Genomic DNA, 23,746 nt, shown 5'->3' on the forward strand with positions numbered 1-23,746 from the left:
CAATAATTAAGACAGTCCTCAAAGGAGAAGTTCAAAGGCACGGCAGGGAAGAGCAGGCAAAGCCCCACGTTACACAAGCTCTTCCCTCACAGTCCATGAAGCTCACTGGTGAGGAGGGGAAGATACACATCTGAACCCTTTGAACAAAGTGAAGACAGACTGAGATGAGCCCTTAGGCAGAGGTTCTTCCCTGTGAGGGTGCTGAGGCGCTGGCACAGGGTGCCCAGAGAAGCTGTGGCTGCCCCATCCCTGGCAGTGTTCAAGGCCAGGTTGGACACAGGGGCTTGGAGCAACCTGCTCTAGTGGAAGGTGTCACTGCCCGTGGCAGGGGGTTGGAACTGGATGAGCTTTAAGGTCCCTTCCAACACAAACCAGTCTCGGATTCTATTAAAGGCAAGCTAGAAGGAAAATCTGGAGCAGGCAAGAAGAAGAAGGGGCTCAGTGCCCAACCACAGGCCCCACTGCCTCAACACCTCAGTCTGCAAGACTACCGTGTCTGTGTCCAGAAGAACTGTACCTCATCTCTCACCAGTCACACCACTGCACACTCCCACATCACCCACGTTTCTTTTGCTCCACAGACATACCTTTAGTTTTCAAAGGCTTTTTGGTTTTTTTTCCCCATAGAGCTCCCAGGCTTCATTTCCCAAGTTCTTTCTGCAGGTTTCATAAAGTAACTGATAATGTCAGTTCAAGTTATCATATTCACTAAGCCACAGATGACAGCACCCCAGGCACACAGAAGAGATTCTAAGCGGAGAAGCAATTTTTTTCTGGCCACATATGGCAGCAGTAGAGCACCCAACAAATGGCAAAACCCTTTCCTCTTGCCAGTCAGAGGCTAACACACAGGCAGGATGAGTCTGTAATCCACGAGTGGCTGCACATCACGCAACATTTGCGTTCAATCTGAAACACACAGACGTTAAAGAAAAACACACTCCATTTATGAAAGGCACAGTTATTTGTGAAATCAAGTCCAGAACCAGGAGGCTTTGCCTTTCCACTGCTCACTGATAATCTTGCAAATGCCCTGGTTTTCCCTTTCTGGCCTGATGGCCAAGGAAAACCTTTTACAGTTGGTGCTGAAGAAAATGCATCTTTTAGCACACGTTTGCGAGGAAGTTGTTGGCCTGAAAGCCTATAGGTTTGTTGCTGTTATTGTAAGGAAACCACCCAGAGGGCCAATTCAGCAAGAGGATAGAGTCTCCAAACTCTTGAAGTCAGTGTTTTCAAACAGTTTTGAGCAAAGGATTTTAACCCTGACAATATACAAGTTGTCTCTGCTATTTTGCCTCTAGCTCCTGTCCCTCCCGCTGAAGGGACATGTCCCTGTGCAGACCAGAAGGAAGCCAACATTTTCTCCTCTATTTCAACAGCTTTCCAAGATACAGCTTGACCCTCAGCCTTTGCTCAGACACAAGGAGGATTAAGTCACTCTTCTGCCCCTATTTACATTCAAGAGGGCTGCCACTACTTGGATAAGCCACAAATGCTAATTATTCAGTATTGATTCAGTTGACTTTCCGGGACAAAGTAGGTCTAAAGTTCCTGGACACATTATGAGCATTACAGAACACCAGCTTTCTTATACAGGATAAAACAGGTTAAGCAAAGAGCACAGTCCAGATATTAAACAAACATCTAGACTGGAAATTCTGGGTGTCCATCAAGACCTCTACTGCTCGCATCGGGATCTATAAAAAAGGTGAAGAGATACTGGAAAGCAATATAATAGAACACAACAGGTTTTGCCCATCACTGGAGGACTGAAAAGGATATAAGTGGTACCAGACAGTAGCAGGGATGTGTGTTCATGGACAGTGACTGTCCTCATTTTCTCACTTCATTATCTACTGAATCCCATCTTGTAGAAAGATAGGAACTTAATCCAGAGCTTGTATTACGTCAAGGCTAAAGAAAAACAGGGAAGTCCTGGACTTGTGGTGAAAGTGTTTTGTTGTAATGCAAAAACTGCAGCATTCCAACTTTGCAATAATTTCATCTTCCCCTTCCTCCAACTAGAGAAAATCAAAAGCCCAGTTGTGTGTGTAATACTTCTGCACACTGAGAGCATGATCCTGCTAGAGGCTAAAAGACTATTTTTCCACAGATCAGTAGTCACTGCGCAAACTTGCATGCTCTGTTCCCTCTGTACTCCTCGATTTTGGCTTTAAGAGAGTACTCAAGTACCACCAAATGGAGCTTCATGAGGGGTGACTGTAGATTTCATCTTATATAGCCTGATAGAGTTCAAATATTTTCCTACAAAACAGTAGAATTCAAATTAAGTGACAAAACAGAATTGTGAAGCAGGATCCATGCATAGCATTATCACATATTTATGTAAAATGGTTTACAGCTCAAAAGTAAAATGCTGCTAAATGCCAGCTGCTGTACCACAAACAAGTGTGCACACACATCAGATCTTCCTTCCACTGATCTTAGATGTAATTTGATGAACAGCAGAGTAAGAAGAGTTTGGATTTATAATGTAATATTGGAAAATATTTAATACGTGCTAACGTTGGAGAGAGATATATGTCTACAAGAAAGAAAAAACAGGCGTTTCATCAATACAAGCCTAAAGTGGTGGGGGAGGAAAGGAGGATCAGGAAGGATGGAAGCCTTCACTGCCACACAATGTATCTGCAAGACTCAATTCTCAAGTTTAGAGATAGCATTAGACTTCAATCCTGCTGCACACCTGAACGGAATAAGCACTGTAAGTGAGGGCAGTAACCTCCCTTCCTTTACATATATTAAGAGTCTACAACAGAAACGCTGAAAATCGTGGAAAGACTGCAAGGTTGAGTGCTGCTGTACAAGACAGTTCAGACTAAGCCCCAGATACTGTCGAATCTATTCAATTGAAGTTATTACTAGCAATTTTGCACCAAACAAGCAGCAAAGGCTGAAGGTAGTGGGTGGAGAAGAGCAATGATTTAAGATTTCAATAGCCTGCCAAGCTTGTGCTGGAACTAGACTTCAGGTGTGAGTGCTGGGCTTTGCTGGCTTTCTTTAAGTAGGCATTAAGGCCATGACACACAACTGGAGGCCAGATGTGCTGGCCTACCTCCCCTCTGAGGCTGAGCACACTCATGGCAGCAGTTGTTGGGGATCTCTAAAGCAGCAATTCCACATACACATTGGGATGAGCTCAGAGTAACTGCTGGGATGACCAGGAGCGTTGAAGAGCTTTAAACTCCAAAGCTTACAAGGTGGATAAAGCCTTGCTTGAGCTGGCTTCTGCTTATTTCCATAGGTCCTTGTATTACTACCGAAGAAATAAAAGTTCTCAGCATGTCTTCTGAAAACATACCCCCTGCCAAGTCCCAAGTTGTTGGGTAAGCAGGAAGCTCGTTTCTGTGGCTCAAAAATGCCCAGCTGATGCAGTGTGAAATTCTCATCATCTTCATGAGGCTTCACTCCACGTAGGCTGAATTATTTATTCTCTGTCAGCCTGTAAGCATTAAACTTTAAAACTGTATCACTTCAGAAATATTTTGTTTTCAAAACACAGCATCTTTGTCAAACTGATAATGTCTATGGAAATTAGTGCCCAGCATAGCTGTCTTCACTGAACAGCAAAGTCCAGGACAGGAAAATCCATCCAGGCTTTCAAACCACGTCCATCACATCAGCATTCAAGCATCTTAAACTGACAGAAACAATATTAAAAAAGAAAGTGTAGATTATCTGAAGGCAGAATTTTTATCAGCATCCTTATCATAAACAGGGATCAGTCTGCCATTAATTCCCATCTATCTCCACAGAAACAGTTGCTTTCATTAAAAGGGCTATGTCAGAGCCCTTTCAAATATATAGACCCTTGTTGTAAATAAGTTTTACAGTCATGTGAAGGTTCACATGCGTTCCTATCCAAGATTGGATCATTGATGGGAATACAAAGCTGTGGATCAACATTATCAGTAGACACATTCATAATGAAGACATATCTCCATTCTGTAAATTGCAAGCGTGTCAGGAGTAGAAATACCCTTCACTGGTAGTTCTGAAAACAGAATTATTTCTCCCAAAAGATGCTGAATAGATAAGCTAGGCACTTTCCTAGACATCCATTTTCAAGCATCAGAGATGCTCAAAGAAGCTTAGGGAAGAAAAGCAATAAAGTGCAAAATTAATAGCGAGTAAACAGTACTTCTTTGAAGCAGTACATTTACGTAAGCACACTGAACACAGAAACAGAGGGCAAAACCAAGCATATAGCAAGTTATGAGACCACCAAGTCTAAACCAGAAGTGTTGAGACCTATTTCAGCTATCCCAAGAGCCAAACCGCACTGGCCAGCACATAAGAGCTCCTATTAGGCAGTGTAGTGCAGCAACCTGGTGTTCAACCACCTCGCCTTCAATTGTGCTATACCATTGTAAATTAGATTAAAGTCTAACATTACAAGAAATACAACCATCACCCCTAAACAGACCCAGCCCTGGTACTCAACCAATTAAGGCCAAACAGAAGATGGAAACCGGAATAAAGAAAGGAAATCAGCTGAAGTAATGTGTGCCTGGAACGCCTGCTCTGAAACCAGCCCCCCGTGGGTTTTCTCCATTTGCTGCCAAGCACCTCTAATGCAATCCAGACAGTCAAGAACACAGAATGTTAATATGAAAGCATTAAAATTCCCATTGAAATAGGACCTGTCAAGCTACTTTATGTAACATGATTTATCGTTTCCAAATGTAGTAACAAGGGATTTTATTGTACAAGAGCATGTGGTACACAATGGGGCTCCACGTCCGCATTCCTCACTAACCAAACTACAATTTGTGACCAAGTTTGTGCTGGTACACGTTTGAGTTACTGGTGTGTGTATGAAAGAGTAGCTGTATGCATTAGAAATTGATGGGGGACAGAAGAGACTTAAAATGAGAACTCTCTGCTTATTTCTGTGCATGGACACCTCTATCACTGCTGTGAGTGGCTCTGGAACAGTGCTTATGAAGAGAAGTCCAACTGTCCCCATCCCTCAGGGCACCTGCATCAAGTAATAAAAAAAATGGGCTGTCAAAAGCTTAAAGAAGTCTTTATTTCCAGTCTTGCATGTCACTGGGATAACTGATGTCTTCTGCAAGTTCAACAGAGTCAGAGAAGAGCGGAAGCTTGCGGTTACATTTCCAGTGGATGGCCTGCAATTCCTAACCTGCAAACCCCACCTCCAGAACCCTGACCTCAAAACCCACCATCTCCTACATTTACCATATTTAAAACAGCAGCTAAAAATCATGGCAAGCTGCCCAGGTTCCGTGCTAATAACAGCCATGGAGAGGTACAGCAAAGAGCACATAACTTGTCACGACATAAAGCTTGTGGATTTTTGCCTGCAGACACGTTTTCTTACCTCTCCATTCTACAGCTTCTCAGAAATGCAGAAACATTTCAGCTCTATCAGGCCACTGCTGGGTTTTTATGCATTCACTAGAAGTAGTTCAGATAACACAACTGCAATGAAAACTACATGTATAAATTTGAGGCAGAGTTGACTAGTTCAGGACAGACAAGCAGAGATATTGGCAGAAATCGTACCTGCTCTCTCTGCTGGAAGAGGTACTGCACCAGCTGCCAGAGCAAAGACAACACTGGAGTAAATTGGTAGTAGTGCCAAAGAGTACTCTGGTTCAGACTTTATTTGGAGCAAACTGCAACTGGTCAATGTCTACCCACAGAACACTATGGAGTTAGACACCAAAGGCTGTTTCTGCTGTATTGTGTTACAGTGCTGCACTCAGGATCCTAGCTCTCTGACTAACTCCTTCATCACTGTAGTACTAATGTGGGACATCATTCAAGTAGACACTTTGTTCTGTCCTCTTCCCCTGCCTAAGCCTGGTATCAATGTCCAACTAAACTCAAATATGCTTTGCATTTTTTCTTTCCCATTTAGTTAGTAGAACACACACCAAGAACACTTGGTGGAAACAGATGACACACAGATGAGACCTTGCCATCCATTAGTTACATTACAAACAGCTATGACTGATGTGGTAAATTTATTGCATTCCAGATCCAAGACCTTGGACTACTCTGCTTCTACAGCACTAGTCAGAATCAATTATGAATTTTTTTAGGCCTTCCTACTCCTGCTCTGCTATTCAGCACTAGCAGGAAGAATCAAGCTTATTCCAAGTAATGAAAATCAAATGCATACAGACATTTGTGTTTGCTATTTCAATCCAGGAGGGATCTGCAATGCAAGTTTAAAAAGGAAAACTGTTTTCTATTGGAACCATGAGAAGTGAGCAAAAGCCATAATGAAAACCAGCTCTCCCAGGGTGAAGGGGAAGATGAGGGGAAGAAGCTAAAGAATCAGATGCTACAATTAAGGGATGAACAGCTGGCATTTTAAGGAATGTGGCTTATAAGCCAAGAGGCTGTGTAATAAAATGGCAGATGAAGTTCAGTGGACATCAGCAGTAAGTGATGCACAAGAGAAGGACCATCTCACTTAACATTCACAGATAGAGACTCCTACCACTGTCACTTAGAAGCTAAATCCTGATGGCAGCTGTTTCAAGATACCACCTCAGTGCTCAGCAGCTATCAGAGAGCAAACGAAGTGTTAGGCATCCTTAGCACAGGACTGAAGAACACAACCAGAAGATACCAGGACACTCTGTGAATCCTGAATGGCAGACACAGATTTGGCACCCAGATTTCCAACGGAATCTGAAGATCCGGACAAGGGGCAGGAGGAGATCACAGAATGTGCCCACACCAGCATTTTGGCTTGGATCAGAAGCACACTGTTGAAACTCACCTTCCAATCACTGCCACCACATGCAGTGTGATTCCCGTCTCAGAACCTTCTGGGACCACATAAGCTGGATTCTTAATGTATCTAAACAAGGAGACAGCCACTACCACAGCAAATACTAACTAGCACCCAGTCCACAAGACTAGGCTGAAGTCAGTGATGCAAACTTCTGTGAAATGCAGATAAGCACAGGCATCGAGCCCTAATTCAGTGCACAAATCCCATCCTCACCCACCATGATGTTTGCTAATGAGGGCACAGCCAAAGTGAGGAGGTGTCGAGTATCTTGTTTACAGCAAGCACCCAATAAAACATAGGACACTTCGTTCTGGGGACGATAAGGCTGAAGTGTTCTCCATGATATGGCTCTGAAACAATGTAAGTGGCATAGGAAATGATGAGCAGGAGTAACTGCTCAGGGTCTCTTCCTAAATTAGATGGAGGAAACATCTAATCATAGATTCACAGAATTATAGAATGGTTTGGGTTGGAAAGGACTTTAAGATCATCCAGTTCTAACCCCCTGCCACAGGCAGGGACACTTTCCACTAGACCATGTCACCCAAGGCTCTGTCCAACCTGGCCTTGAACACATTAACAGAACAGGCAGAACATTGTTCTGCTTCAGAACAAAAGGAGATGTTTCTTCACACAGCACCTGTTTACAAAGGAGAACTCCTTGCTAATGAAGACTACAGATGCTCCAAGTTTATAAGGGTTCAGATAGAAACTATAGACTCATTGGTGTAAAGCCCATCAAGAGCCATTAAGTGCAGTCAGGAATGCTAGCTCTGGAAGTACCTGAGGCACACACTGCTAGAGCTTGGGGGACACTCTGGGTAAGCAAAACTACAGACCCCCCTTGTTACTGTCCTCTTTCTTGTAGGATCCACTACTGACCACTGTCAACATACAACACTGGCCCTGACGTACAAAATTTAGCTTGACCAAGCTGGACTATTCTTGCCAATGGCAAGAAAGGAAAGAGGAAATGGAAGAGGAAATAACATGCACTCCAGTCTAAGAAAAGAGGAAACAATGCCTGTAACAAACCACTGAACAAGCAAAGCTTGTCCTTCTTTTAGAGGCATAATTACAGGTTTCATCCCCATGCGTCCTGGTTTCAGCTGGGATAGAGTTAATTTTCTCCCTAGTAACAGTGTTGTGGTTTGGCTTTAGCCTGGGAACAATGCTGATAACACACCAATGGTTTAGCTGTTGCTCAGTAGCACTTACCCCAATCAAGGACTTTTCAGTCTCATGCTCTGCCAGGGAGGAGGAGCACAGGAAGCTGGGAGGAAGCAGAGCCTGACCTGAACTAGCCAAAGGGGTATTCCATCTCACAGCACGTTATGCCCAGTATAGAAACTGGGGGGAGTTGGCCAGGAGGGGCCGATTGCTGTTCATTCTTAATGACACCATGCCAGTAGAGGTCAAGAGATCCTACTATTCACTTGATTACTGAAAACTGTTATTCAGATAGAAACCGCTGCCACACACGGTAACACAGCCTGCAACACCTGCGGACCCACAGGCCCCCGGGGACAGGCCCAGAGAGCCAGTTGAACTACGGCTCCAAACCACTCAACAAACTATCCAGGAAACAGCCTTTTTATTGCCAGAGATCTGAGAGAAAAGCCAAAAGCCAGAGGAAGTCACTAAAACAGAAGGCATTTAAAACTAAAAGGGAATGTGCCTCAAGACATTCCTGTGCTTCAACCAGTGTATTCCTCACTCAGTCTTCTCTCTGAATTTTTATACTTGGCCAATAAATTCCTCTCATTCTAGCACTTGGAGAGGATTTATGATGCACTGCAAGTGCTGTGCAATTAAAAGATTTAATGCCTGATTCACTTCCTCCTTCAAAGGGAGACTGGAGAAGAGCATAGCAGGAGATGGCTGGGTACTGTATAGCTGTGGGTATATCATACATATACATGATGTGACATTTCCTCTACCACTACTGTAAACCAGCACATCCCCACTCTTCCTGTAGTTGTATCAAACCTATTTCACTGTGTAGATTCCCAACTATTAGTCATTCTTCAGCTTAATCGTTGAGGGGGTTACAGTATGGATTTTTACACACCATCCCACATTTCCACCATAATTTATCAATTGCTTTTTCCACTCCATTTCACTGAATTTCTAATCTCATTTCCCCAACTACACTGTCTACAATCATAACATAGCAGTGACTTTAAAAAATTCAGCATGCTCCACTAATTTCACAATGTGTTAAAAGAGATAACAGAGGGAACACATTCTTTCCATCTCAGTGTGATTACTTCCACTTGCCTATCAGAGACAACAGTACACAGCCCAGGAGGAGGACAGGTATTTCTGCAAGAAGCAGTCAACACTTTGCAGTTTTACACAGGTATCAACCAACTTTCAATGAGAGAAATGCCACCAACTCCTACGTGCAAGACCGAGCATTTACCTCTTCCACATTTTTACTTAGCATTTGGTGGATGTTTTATTCCGAATCACGCAGACGGGGCTTCATCCAATCCAGCAGCACTTTTGTTTGAGGGATTATTACAGATGCATCATATACTAATAAAACACCCTGCTCTGAAAGGAAATTTAAATGGTACAACGTCATGCTTGCTTCACAGCTGCACTCTTAAGTTCTATATAATGTCAATGCTGAGCACAAGCTACTTTCACAAGCAATTAAGACAGACTACATGAAGTACCTAACTCAGCCCGCAGGCTATGTAAGACTTGGCTTTCAGCTTCGTTCAATTACTTTGCCCTTGTCTTTGGTAAACAGAAATCCTTGTTTTACTTCCTCTCTACCACACACTGCATCTGTTCTCCAAGTTGTACCACCCCAGTCCGCACACAGCAGCCCTCAGATCTGTTTTACTCTACACTGAAGTAGTTTTCATCAAAAGATTTGAGGATAAGCTGCATAACACAGCCACGTCTTCAATAAATTCTACTGTCTAAAACAGGTATCTCTGAACTAAGTTTCACCTCACACATGCTCAAAAGCATAAATAAGACTTCTCCTCATGCCATTAAGATTTCTTCAGCCAATTTTACTTGCTACAGTGCTACAAGACACGGAGTTCGCTTAAGTTGTTGCCATTTCTGCAACTTTATTTCTGAAGTCAACTTAAATACTGTTAAAGTTTAGACACAGTGTAAATCTTGTGATATCCCAACCTCATCTTTCACACAGCAAGAGCTGTTCAGATTAAAACCCACCAGGATGCAAACAAAAGAGGCAATGGAGGGAAGGATGTTCAGTATTACATCATGATGCCCTCCAAAACACAGCAGCTCATCTGTGTGACACGACACTTGTTCCAACCATAGAAACACTCTCAGGTTTCAAATACTGTGTGCACATTAAATGCCTGAACACTGGAAAATAACTACTCAGTCCAACATTTATACCAAACTGTTCTCAGGAATTCTTGCTAAATATTTAACATCATACATCACCTCTACTGGAACTGAGTAGCAATAGTAATTAACTTGATTCTGAGAATCTATGCCTGTAGCTAAGAAGATGAGGCAGTTGAACTTTCCAAGCTTCAACAGAAATGAAGCACCACTTCTTCCACATACCCGGTCACCTTATGTAAACCGAGGTGGACAATCAGACTACTTCTGCTCTATTTCTATACAAACCAATATTAACAGTCATCAAATAAGAACAGTGACAAAGGGCTAACACTTTATACTCATAATAGTTGCTCGAAGAGTAGAGATCCATTTGAAGATAAAGACCGTTGATGATTTAAGCAGGTTTGATCCTACCTCCTAACAAACCTTTCAGGACTACTGTTCCAATTCTGTTCGGGAACAGAACAAACAAGCTTTGAGCCACACAGCTTCGATTCCATGTTTTAGAGAATCCCATGGAGTTAAAAACCACACAAAGTATACAAACAGGCCAGGAGATACTCACGTTGCCCATGTATTCTGAAAGCAGATCCTGCAAGGCCTGTCGCACTGCATTACACTCGGCAACGATACGTTCCCGTCGGTCATCACGTGTGCAGGATGAATCAGCCATCAGGGCTGCTCCGCTAATGATGCTCTCCAGGCGCTCTTCCAGGGAAGGCCTAAAACGTTCTTCGCTGAAGGTCGATGGATCCACAATAATTTGTTTCTAGGAAAAAATCAAGAAATTTAGGAATTAGTAACCAGACCAAGCAGGAAGTTACTGGTAAGTCACCCAGACAAACAACATTTACAGCCCATCAGGCGTTAAAGGCAAAAAACGCACACTTCTGGCACTGAGGATGATTTTCATGAGTAGTTTTGTGGAATGACTAAAAGGTTCCCCAGCAGATTACATTGCTAGTCATTTCTTGTACTGCTTTGACAGCTGAACAAAACTTGGCCACGGGAAGCCTCGTTACATGAATGGCAAAAATCAAATGTGCCAGCACAAATAAGGTTCAAAGTACAGAACTCTTCTTAACTACATGTCAGTGCAGACATGTCTTCACTAGTTAAGTTGTCAGATATAACTATCCCATCATGAACATAAACCCAAGGAAAACAAACATCCAAAATTAGCCCTATGTACAGTGCTCTGCTGTCCTAGTTGATCGAGTCTTTAATCTCTTCAGGTAAACACAACAGTGTTCTCAAACATTTTCAAAGTGGAACATCAACATGAATGTTTCAAACAGCACAGAAATCAATTTCTTCATGGCAGAAAACCATCACAGGTTTATCTTGACAGAGTATTAGTAAGCATGGCTCATACTGAGAGACTTAAGGCTGGAACAGCAGTACTGACATAATCTGCTTTTCAAGCGGCCCGTACCACCACACACGGAAGCTCACTGGGAAGCAGCAGTGTGGTATTTATCACCTTGTGAGGACTTACACGAGATTCACTTAAACAGGTTTGCAATTTATTAAGGAAAAAATTACTTGGCCATTTCAAGCTTTGGTTTTATTTCTACTACAGGGTTGGGAGGGGAGGATGTTGCTAATTCTTTATAAAAGAAGCCCCAAAGGGTTTTTTCATAGAATCCTAGAATGGTTTGGGTTGGTTTCCTTTAGGCACTGGAGCTGCTCTAAGGTGTCCCCTTCAGGAGCCTTCTCTTCTCCAGGCTGCCCCAGCCCAGCTCTCTCAGCCTGGCTCCAGAGCAGAGCTGCTCCAGCCCTCGCAGCAGCTCCGGGGCCAACTCTGGCCTCGCTCCAGCAGCTCCCCGTCCCTCTTGTGCTGTTGCCCCAGAGTTGGATCAGGACTGCAGGGGGGGTCTCACAGAGCAGAGTAGGGGGAAGAATCACTTTCTTTTTTCACGTGGGAGTTTTCACAACCAGTTTGTGTCCCAGAATAACTTCAACACCAACATCACAACCACTGCTTCTCCCACCAGCCAGCCCATCTTGTCTCCCTACAGAGTAACCACGTAGCCTTTGCAGCAGGATTAGAACACGGCACTTGTTCTCCAACACAGTCCCCACTCCTCCTGAAACTTTTAGCTATGTGGATCATACAACAATAGTATGCTACAACTCCAGAACTACACTATCAAAGACAGAGATAGTGATTATCTTCTAGTAGCCATTTAATATTTTACCATCACAGTACAAACACTAGAGTATTTGGGAGAACATGTGTGCAAAGCCTCTATTACCAGAGCGCAACAATACTCAGAAGTTAGCAGGAAATGAGGCGCAGGGACAGAGTCTGCCAAGAACCTGAACACATTTGTTTTGTCAGTCTCCTCTGGCAGGAATGAGATGACAAAACTATCGTGCTCACTGCGCACTAAACAGCAGTAGGGCTTGTTCAAGTGCCCCACAAAACTGAACTAAAAGCTACAAAGCTCCACGTGAACTACAACACTCAAAAAAGTCTCCAGCCATGTATTAGAGAGTTCACAGAGTGAAATATGGCCATATATAAGAAATCACATTAAATGATTTGAGCTAGATGAGATAATCCATGAACCTTGTAATCGTCTCGCAGTGCCTAAAGGGGCTGACAAGAAACCTGGAGAGGGGCTTTGGACAAGGGCCTGTAGGGGCAGGACAAGGGGAATGCCTTTAACCTGCCAGAGAGGAGATTGAGATGAGCTCTGAGGCAGCAGCTCTTCCCTGGGAGGGTGCTGAGGCGCTGGCACAGGGTGCCCAGAGAAGCTGTGGCTGCCCCATCCCTGGCAGTGTTCAAGGCCAGGTTGGACACAGGGGCTTGGAGCAACCTGCTCTAGTGGAAGGTGTCCCTGCCCATGGCAGGGGGTTGGAACTGGAGGAGCTTTAAGGTCCTTTCGCACCCAAACCAGTCTGGGAATCTATGACTGAAGTCTATGTAACCAAGTCAGTCCTTAGCACTGGTGGTGTTACAGTACCTGCCTTCCCCTCCCACAGATGCTGCTCAAACCTTTAATTCCTTAGGTGCCAACCTGAGGCATGCTTTTTAAGGCTTATGTAGCTGAACATACAACTGCTGGAATTCGAGAAAAGCAGACTTAAAACTGAAATTACCATCACAAAGATCAGGACAACCCTGACACCCCCATGTTACCCAAGAGATCATATAGAAGGCTTCACACTGGGCACAGGGAGAACTCAAATAGTGCTTTGTCCTCGTAAACAAAACATGGCAGAGAAAATAACAAAGGGGAGGAACAGGAGTGTTAAGAGCAAAAGGAAAATGAGCAATATCTGGCAAAAGCTAAAGTATTAAACATATTTTGAGTGATGGCTTTGCAATATCAAATAAAGTTTTAGAGGCAAGTTACTGCCAAGGTGTTTGAAATTCAGAGGCTGAATCAGTGGTAGACACAGAACACTGGCTTCAAAAGGAAAGCGTTCTCAGTAAAAATGCATGGCTATCCTCAGTAACTCACAGAATGCAAGATAAAGAACATGACAGATCAGTACAACACATCACTGAAATGACTCCATTCCCAACCATATTAAACTTCCCACTTCATGTTCTTCTCAATAGGTAGCTTGGGAAGTTTCAAACACATTATTCACCTTTAATAAATCATTTCTGTCACGTAGAAGAATACATTACATAAATATATTATGAAATAATCAATTTCAAATAAACTAACGGCTTACATCTAATGCAGCAGTAGGCTAACTGCTGTTTCAGAGCTAGTTTAACTTGACAGCCTTCAATCACTAAGAACCACATATATAACTTTCTATATTCCATCAATCCTAGTTTGGAAAAAGGCTTTTTAAAAAATAAGAGCCTACTTTACCAGAGACTTGCTGTAGTTCAATAGAAAATGATCTTTCAGGCAGTAGAAATAAAAGGAAGCTGTTGCTAGTAAATCAGGTGAATGAAGAGTTCGAGTTACTTTTTTTACATCATAAAGGGTTTAAAACTTACATCAAAATTGTTGAGAGCATACGCCAGCTCTCCCCCTCCACCCTGCTGCTGGGCAGCATCATCCGATGCAGTGGCTTGGGCTGCGTTGGAGATGCCCGTGACCGCCTGCTGAAGCTGTTTGTAGATCAAGTCCCTGTTAGCTTTGTAAGCAGCTACATCCGGGTGCTGCAGACAGGCCTGGGATGCCGTGTAAAGAATGGGAACGTTCTTCTGCAGGATTCCTCTGGCTGCTGCCATCTGATCACGGTGACCCACATCTTTCAATTCCTATTAGGAAAATTAGAGGGGGGAAAAAAAGGCATGAGAACATTCACATTTAACATCCATACACTGTCTCCCCACATCTTCAAAAGACGGGCAGGTTCTTTGCCTAGTACCCTCAAATCTAACTACCTTCTGACTGAGTGAGTATCCCTATTCTGAAGGGCTCAACTAATTTCAAAACACAACAGCTTCATAAAGACAAAACCCAAAGTATTGTAGGGCAATTCCCAACTCCGCAATTCAAAATGTGAGGTTGGATTTTTGTTCCTCTCCACCTCTGAGGACCAGCATTTTGAAAGCTGGTAACACCTGTAAAGCAGGAGGACACACAAGCTGCAAGCACATGTTTTCTCTCCACTTCTTCCAGTTTGACTGACATCTAAATAGTCGCAAAGAAACCTAAATCCTCAAAACAGAGCAACTTAGGTTTTTAGGTAACTTAAGAACCAAACTGATTTTTAATTATCAAACAAACAAGAGGCTTCCCCTGCGATCCTGTCTTGCACATAAGCAGCAAGCTAATCTTTAAATTAAACTCCTAGACTCACAACCAGAATGTTTTCTTTAATCACACCTAGAAGATGGAGTTTACTCTCCTGAAGAGACTCGGGTACTTCATTTTAGAAGAACAAGTATATCATCTCATTTGACTTCTTGTTCATCTCCAATGAGACGAAATTAATCCAGTGACTGTAATTACCTCTAATTTAAGATTAGTGAGCAAGTCCAGACCAAACACTCAGTGCTGCAATCCTCTAAAGCACCATCACCTCCACTTTGGAACAGAAGCACCACGATTAGATAAAGCTTCTGAGGCCAGCACAAACAGTAAGTTTATAAAAGGAAGAATGAACACAGTTATTAGCAGTATCGTAATTTTACCTCTTAAATCTAACGAAGAGGTGATGAAGAAGAGGATTGTCCTACTGAGAAAAGGAAAAATAATCTGACAGCTCTTCAGAATGAATGGGTAACATGTGACCTCTACAAGATACACACTAGGCAGGGAGGGCACTGCAAGCAGGCTTACAGATTTAATACAACCACTTCCCAGAGTGTGGAACAATCCATCACAGAGCAGTTTAAGAACATTTATTGCATTGCCATTCCAACCCTGCTCGCATTTCCCACAATCAGATTTCACATACATAACCAACTGGCCATCCATTTCAGACCATACCCAGTTTATTTGCAGAGATGAATCTGTGCAAAAAACCCCCAAGCAGCGTCAGAGGTGCATAAGCAGTTTTGGTTTGCACATATCGGCAGAGCAAACAAACAAATGCATTACAAGAATTATGCTGTTTGTGATAAATGGACTGCCCACACCTCTGCTTGCTTTTGAGAACTTACCTACACAAGAATGAGTCACAACAGTGCTGTAGAACAAAACAAATTTCACATGCCATTTAAGGTGAAGCACAAGTTATCCAAACACAGAACACACACACCCCACACATGCCTCGCACACAACACACCTTACACGTGATTTTAAAACCCCTTCTCAAATAGGTGTTTCAGTGCAAGACTAACCAGCACCAGCACTCACTGTCTTGGCAAGAGCTGTAATTCTGTGCTCAGCCCTGGCTTTTGCTCCCTGTTTAAATGGACATGTTCAGTTCATTCCTGCAAACCACAAAGACAGCGTGGTCCAGTGGTGCGTGCACCAGGCACTCAGCCACATCTCTAGCCTTTCCTTACCCACCCCTGCACTGCTTCAAAATGGGAAGTGCAAGTCTTGGGAAGCAGCATCTTATTAAGGTACTACAGCATTAGCATACACAAATGCTACTAGAACAAATTCCATCAGAAGCAGTACGCTACAGCTGAGCAGACCTTCTGCTTAGCAGGCAAGCTGAAATTCCTTAAACACAGCAGAGTGCAACACAAAATACTCAGCAAGTAAAAGCATCAGCAGCAATGGGTACTGTCCAAGAGCAGCAAGGCTGCCTTACTTTCTGATTTTGAAAAAGAAATAACATACAGAAGAAAGAGCTGCCATCACTATACCTGTTGTCTTTTGGCTGCCATTATGTTAAGTTTGTCCACTTCTGGTTTGAGGGCTTTGTACTGGATCCCCAAATCCTGCTCTGTGCCAGCATTTCTTAGTTTCAAGATACCTTCTTCCACCTAAAAGAAAATATATTCACATATTTTTTCCAAGTAATGCAGTCCACAGGCCAGGAAGTAATTCAGAATGTACTTCACAGCAGACAGAGAAAGCCATCTTCCTCTGCCCCCTTTTATTTTTTGGAGAGAGATACTTCCAAGGCTAATAGCACTGATGGCTTAGCTCCTACTTCAGAGTCACCAGCCACTTGGCTACCAGAGGCAGCCAAGCACACACATTTGAGAGGGTACAAAGGAGCCCGGGGCCCTCGCAGAGCTGTGGCAGTGGCCATCGAAGGGCACGAGGAGAGTCCTCAAAGCGCTGCCACCAAAGCAGGCCCAGTATCAGATCTCATTTCCTTGCAAATTCTGAACAAACCACCCACCCACCCTCTTGCTTGTGGGAAGAAGGTTTCCTCAAATATTCCACATTCATTTTATTTAGTCTACTGAAGCTATTCATCCCTACTAGCTACAAGGGAGTACTGATTATAAGAAAGCCAAATTACTGCTTTAAGATGAAAAGTGCTGCTTCTCACCTGCAGTTGCAGACCACAGTGCATATAGTTTCAGTGCTAAAAGTTCAGGATAAAGTACAACACAATGTCAAAAGCTACTGACAATGAGTGTAAAAACAAGTGACACGCACCCACCGCACACGTTTTGCTCAGAGGAAAAACCCTAAAAACCTCCCTGCTCCAGAAGTGACCCATTGACAGCGCACACACCAGGGTCAGCACACATCAGGAAACAAAGCCACTTGACGAGCACGCCTGGCATGCCCGGCATGGCAAAGTGGATCACAGCAAAAGAACTACACTTACTACTTTCAGTTGAACAAGCAGCTTGTAGACATCTGCCATGTCAGCCAAAATGAGCAGGCGGGTGACAGCGGAGAGGAGGGCGCGCGCCGCCCGGACCATGTTGCCGCGCTTGACAGAGGAGCAGGGGTCATCAGCAAACTCCCCCGAAGCGCTCTTCATCAGGTCACCTGCACAAGGGGAGGAGAAGGTCCCACTTCAGAAACACTGTGTGATGTGAAAGGGGCTGTAAGGATCCCTGGGCAAGCATTCCAAGCCTTGAACCAAAAAGTGGTTGCTTAAATACAGCCAGAAATTAAAGCCTGCATGTAGCTACCTCTAAGTATGGTTACCACATGGTATCAGGAAAGAGGGGCTTGTGCAAGGAGGAAGGGTTGGGAAATACCACTTTGGTCCTTATTTCTGACTGTAAAGGTGTTTTAACAAGCCAGAATCCTCTGGAGAGGCAAATTCAACCATGCCTTCACTACTACATGTGAGACTACAGCTCTTTCACAAACTACAATGCTCTCAAAGCTTATGCAAAAGCTCTGAGTTGCGTGCGTGTAGGAGTTAAGCAGAAAGCAGCAGAAAGTACTGTAACCACCCAAGGAAACGCTGCAGCTCATGGGACTGTAAACAACTCGGAGCAATGACCTGGCTAGATGTGCCCTGGGTTTGCATTCAAAGCAAGGCACTGCTGAGTAAAACACTTCAGCGTTTCATAGCCTGTGGCTCTGCATCTGGTGCAGGAAGAAAGAATTTGGGTTTCAGATGGTAACAATGCGATTGGTTAACGATGAAAAGCAAAGGCCATTTTACACAGCCAGAGAAATTCCTCCAGAAGGCATTCGGAAAGCATAAAAGTATGTCTGCATATAGTCAGGAGAGTAAATTTTGGATTTCTCCCCCCCTTTTCTAGGGCAGCACTTTGCTTCCAATCCCACAGTTCCTACACAACTGCAAGTTTTGGAATCCACTTTATTATTCTTGGATCTCTTTGTATTTCAGAAACATTTGGTAAACAGCTAGGATTTAGTTTAGAAAACGCTAGGTACCCAAGGCCAAAGATTTGTGGGCAGCTGGAGATGACCCGAAAGCAGGCGAACTGTGCTAAAACCAACTGCTGTGTCAGGGGCTTCCCAAGCCTGGATAAAAAAGCATCCATATGGCCAAGCACCACGACAGAAATAGCACATCTCAGATAAGAGAAGAACCTGAAGTAGTCCTTCACAAGTGAAAGCTGACAGTGCCACCCATGGAGCCCACTACACAAAATGGGGCTTGATTTGCACCAAAATCTCATGATTTGCACCAAAATCACAGGCTGCAGGCTGTGGCATCATCCTGCCCACAGCCTGCAGCCAGTGCAGCATATCGCCAGTATGGGAAGTGTTTCAATTTTAATGACCTTTTATTTTCAATCTACTATTTTAACTACTCAACAATACCTACAACTGGAGAGCCTGGGGTTAACCATTCCCATTCTTACCATTAACATTTAATCTCTCGCCCTGGAAGAGTTTCTAGCACCCAAAGGCTCTCCACCTTCGCAGCTAAATAGAGCCCAAACACAGCTGCCAGCCTGCCCAAGCAACTACACCAAGATACTCAATTTTGTTCACATGCTCCCTCCTATGTAACACCCTTCCATCATCTTAAATAATACGAAGGGTGGCATATAACATTTTCAGATAAAAAATATGCTACTTCAGTACTGTGACAGATGAAAAGAGCTTCTGTCCAACCACATACCAGCTATGACTATCAATCCAAAGCTATCCCCTACCCAACTTGGAGGAACACAACTCTATTTTAACAAGTGTTGAGAGCCTCAGATTTCCAGATGGGTGAAAGACGACACGTCTCCAATGCTGAAAAACTGCAACCAGCCATGAGATTCTAAACCCCCTACACAGCTGACATGACCCTTTCTTTATCTTCCCTTCTGGAAGAGGATAATAATAGTGAAACTTATGGCACCACCGCAGTGTGAAATCTATTAACAATGTCAGGATTTACAGATATATGCCAGAACCAAAATTCACTATAAATATTTCCTCCCTTATTTACTTCTATGTCAAATTCCCCACATTTCCAACTCCCCAAAGAGAAGAATGGTGTTTTCATTTATTTCCTATTTAAAACAACTCAGAGAGGTGGCCACCCGCTTCCTCCAAATCTCAGAAATTGCTAACAAGGTTAAACGCCAAAATTATCCTCTACCCATCTCTTAAATTGCAACCATACAAGCCAGGCCTGAAATAAAATGCTATTTCTTTTTATTTTAAGGACAGCCTTGAAAAGATTGAGTTTCAAACAGCTTGTCAGGGTGTCAAAAAGATAACCAGCTTCCCAGAATTAAAGGAAGATTATATTTAAAGTTGTTGCATATATATTTTTTCCTGCAAATTAAAAGAAAGCTGCCTTTCAGGCTTCTTTTACAACAAAAAAGAAATATCGGGTAGTTATTTTAGCTAGAATCAAAGGGAACTCTGCTCTGAGTGTAAGTGCATGCTTAGTGCATTAAGCGCACACATGAGCAGTTCAAACTGGATCAACCAGCACCTTCTCATTGTCAAATGTGAACCAGAGGTAAGACAGCAAGTTTGAAAGCAGGATTTCAAGAGTTAACAGAAAATAGACTGTAGAAGAGTCAGACTATGAGACTCATTATACAGCTGGTACAAATTCTTGTATGAGGAGTCTGTTTTTCCAATATAACCTTAGATTTCCAATAGATATTACAAGGGAAAGATAATAAAACAGAGTTGAGAAAAGAAGAGGCAATGGTAGCCATGCTATGATCTTGTCAATAAAGCACTAAGAACTCAATTAAATCTAATGGAACAAAGCCCGTTTCAGAAATAGTAAGATTTTAGTCCATGAAAAGAAAATTACCATTTTCCAGTCTCATTCCCACCATGCCCACAGGGTCTGACAGCACTTTCAGACAGCACTATTAATCCTCCTCAGCAGCACAGTGCACACTGACCATGTCAGAGAGGGCTTGCTTTGTACCAATCCCAACAGGGAAGCAGCAGGGAAGACAGGCAAGGCAAGGCCTAGGACACCCACAGGCACTGATGCTTTTCTTCCTGAGCTAGAACTTTGTGCCCTTACGCTGAACGAATCATAGAATCCCAGACTGGTTTGTGTTGGAAGGGACCTTAAAGCTCATCCAGTTCCAACCCCTGCCACGGGCAGGGACACCTTCCACTAGAGCAGGTTGCTCCAAGCCCCTGTGTCCAACCTGGCCTTGAACACTGCCAGGGATGGGGCAGCCACAGCTTCTCTGGGCACCCTGTGCCACTAGCATCACCTTGAAGGGTCCATCACTTGTGCTCTTCAGCACCTTGCAGTTCAAAGCCTGTCTCCAGGCTGCTTTGCTGACAGCATTAGGAATACAAAGATCACCATCAGGACGTAGCTCTACCTGCCACTCCCCATCAAACAAAGGCAAGCATGAAATTAGAGTTTCAAGACCCTACTATTCTGGACACTGAAGTTCTGTTTTACCACTAATGCCACCTTCAATGTCTTCATGTGTCACAATAAGCTGCTGTTGCTTTCTACTACAAAGGACAACTCCTGGCATCTCCTTTTGTCATATCAACACTGGAGTTGATACTTATGGCAACAACAGGTTCTGTGAATTCCTTAACCTTGTCTTCAATTAAATCCATATACTGCCTACAATACTTCTACAGTTTGCCAAGAGCTTTCTCAGAGCTCCCTTAGCTTATGGCTTTTCAAAGATCTCAAGCCTTTGACTAGAGAATTATTTCTGATACGAGTGGTACACTCCTAAGACATTTTTCTTGCAGGAAAACAACTCAGAACTCTGCACCTTTCCATGAAATCAAGCTCGATGGTTACAACGGAATTTTAAAGTTGACTTTTCCAAGAAGAATTCAGTCTTTAACTTCAAGTTACTCTGCAACTGGCCTCCTTTGTTCCTTGGAAACCTTGTGTGAAGGACAGTTGAAAAAATAACATTTTATGCTTTCAGAATTTGCCTCACTGCTCAATTCTGGAGCAAGCTTCCTTCAAACACAGGGTGGAAAGACACCACGCTACATCAGGAGGTTCACTCCCCCACATGTCCAACTGTGAAACATGATCAAAGTCCACAGGATTCACGAGAGCATTCAGCCATTCTCTTACTGCAAACCCTCTGCACAGGCTTAAGCTTTTTCATTTTAAGCTGTAATTTGTGGTCTTTCACGTAAAATTACCATAGGCAGAAACACAACAGGAAGAGCATAGCTAATACCCTGGATCCTCACACTAGCACACAGGTAGAACTACAGGCACCAGTCCTGCAGGAAAACAGGAATAGCCTGGTCAGCCTGACCTAAAAGAAATCTCCCTCTTGACCCTGGAGTTTGCAATCTGTCTTGGTGCCAAGCACCTGGGTAAGAAACTGGTTCAGCCCCAAAACGCCTCCCAACAACATCAGAAGAGTCAATCATTTCAACACACAGTCAACTTCATGCTTCATAACAAGGTAAAACCCTACAAAGAACTTTCAATGGGGGAAGTAAGACTGGGCAAGACCAATATTGCCCCTTCTATCACCTAACATAATTCCTAGGGCAGAAATTAACGCAACAAACACCATTAGGGTGCTGAAATCCAAGACATTCCCACCAGATGTTTTCCCAGTGCTAAGTCTTCTCTATAACCACAGCAGGATCTGTTCTGAAAACCACTTTGGTTCTTTGTCTCCATTATTCTGCTCAAAACTTTAAGAAGTTTCACTACTTTAAAAGTCAGAAGTCCAAAGCTTCAAAGGGCCAGGAACCTTACTTCAGGATATTTTATGAACTTGCTTAATATTTAAAGCAAGTTGTAATTTATTCTCCCACTGTAAAAAAATCAAGACGACTTTGAAGATCCACTTTCATTGATTTAGTATGTAGCAGTGCTATCATTCATTCTAAATAACTCTTTTCCCTTCTTTGTTTTTACCCCCAAAAAATGGGATTTTAGGAACAAGTGTACTCACTGAAGCCATGTACCCTCTCCATCATCTTCTTGCTAGGCTAAAAAAACCCACTTTAATTTCCTCTGATGGGACACGTTATCTATTGTCCTAATCATCTTCATAACCCCTGCCTGCATTCATTCATCTTTTTTTATTATGGTCCCTGGTCTAAACAGAGGCATTATTAATTCTATTTTCATGTCTTCTGCTGAAGACAAATTGTGCTGTACATCTACAATCCCACTGCTGCTGTCAGACACACAGATGCTGCCAGTTCACCATCACCCTGCTGCTGACCACGACAGCCAGGTTCTCTCTGCTTTTGCATCCATGGCAAAAGGGGGATAAAGGCACCAACACCTGCAGCTTTTGCTAAGCACACACACAGGCTTTGTACTACACTTCCCTCATGTCTGCAGTTCATGGATTCAAGTAGTCTACCACAGTACTGGAAGCACTTCTGAAGTGCATGGGCTATACACAAACATGTATGTTGAGATTCTGTAGCTCCCTGCTGTTATTAGCAAGAGGAGAGTGCAGTCCTCCCCTGGGCATTGGAGGCAATCAGCCTTCCCTCTGCTGTATCTCATTTTTCACCATTTGCTTCTAATTTCCTCAAAGGTTGGTTTGGTTTTTAATTTCCTTACAAAGAGCTGCTCTGCTAAACTTGACCAAACACTGGCACCATGACAGGACACAGGCTTTAGCCCTGGTCATGCTGCCCCAGCAGCCCAGCCCAGCCCACAACCAACTGTGGCATCAGTTGTGTTCAGGCAACCTTTCAAGTCTAATCCTCATGCCGCCAGCTTCAGAAAGCAGGTCCAGCTATCCTCTCTATGCACCAGATCTCATGCAAACTGCAAACAGTACAAAGGGAGGAAAAAGTGAAATGACATTGAGGGGGAAGGTTATTCCACTCCAGCACCTCACAGCTATGAACTCCACCTCCTCTGTCAAAGCTCAACAGAGCAGGGAGGTTTGAGACTACATGTAGATTGATGCCAAAGGAGGGGTCAAAAAGCAAGTGAAAGGGTCATACTGAAGGTTTTTGTATTACAGTCTCCCCTTCCTACCAGCTTCTCACTGTAAATGCAACTACAAACTCAGCTAACAGAACTTCTCAATCCTGAGGGCTGTGTGCAGCTCCCTCACCCACCACTATCACAAGAGTCATTTGAAGGTACTCCCAGATGAGCTCTGACTCAATTCTGAGCAGCAAGCAAGGACCAAGAATTAAAGGCTCCAAGACAAAGCTTTGGTTTCGTTGCTGTTGGTGGTGGTTGTTCAATTAAGCCAACTCAATTAGCCCCTTATACCACAGCGTTCTTATGCTGATCTTTCTTTGGTCTGTCGACCAGGCTCATCCAGAATTTAGAACCATTTTCAAGTAATACTTCATCAGTCTGCAGTTTTAGCTATGAACAAGTAATTAATGCTAATGAGCTTTCCTTTTCTTGCAGCAGCAGCCGTCA

General features: G+C 43.4%; 1 protein-coding gene across 2 annotated transcripts in view; it reads right to left on the minus strand.

Moving 5' to 3' along the window:
• Nucleotides 1–23,746, minus strand: part of CTNNA1 (catenin alpha 1) — a 125,647-nt gene that overhangs the window by 80,926 nt on the left and 20,975 nt on the right. For both annotated transcript variants that reach the window (XM_030504960.2, XM_030504961.1), the window contains exons 4-7: nucleotides 17,309–17,475; nucleotides 16,386–16,505; nucleotides 14,112–14,378; nucleotides 10,707–10,910 (exon numbers count right to left, since the gene is read on the minus strand). In XM_030504960.2, coding sequence (XP_030360820.1) covers nucleotides 10,707–10,910; nucleotides 14,112–14,378; nucleotides 16,386–16,505; nucleotides 17,309–17,475 — 758 coding nt within the window. The remainder of the gene's footprint in view (nucleotides 1–10,706; nucleotides 10,911–14,111; nucleotides 14,379–16,385; nucleotides 16,506–17,308; nucleotides 17,476–23,746) is intronic.

This window comes from Strigops habroptila, chromosome 12, assembly GCF_004027225.2.
Source record: "Strigops habroptila isolate Jane chromosome 12, bStrHab1.2.pri, whole genome shotgun sequence".
Taxonomy (NCBI): Eukaryota; Metazoa; Chordata; class Aves; order Psittaciformes; family Psittacidae; genus Strigops; species Strigops habroptila.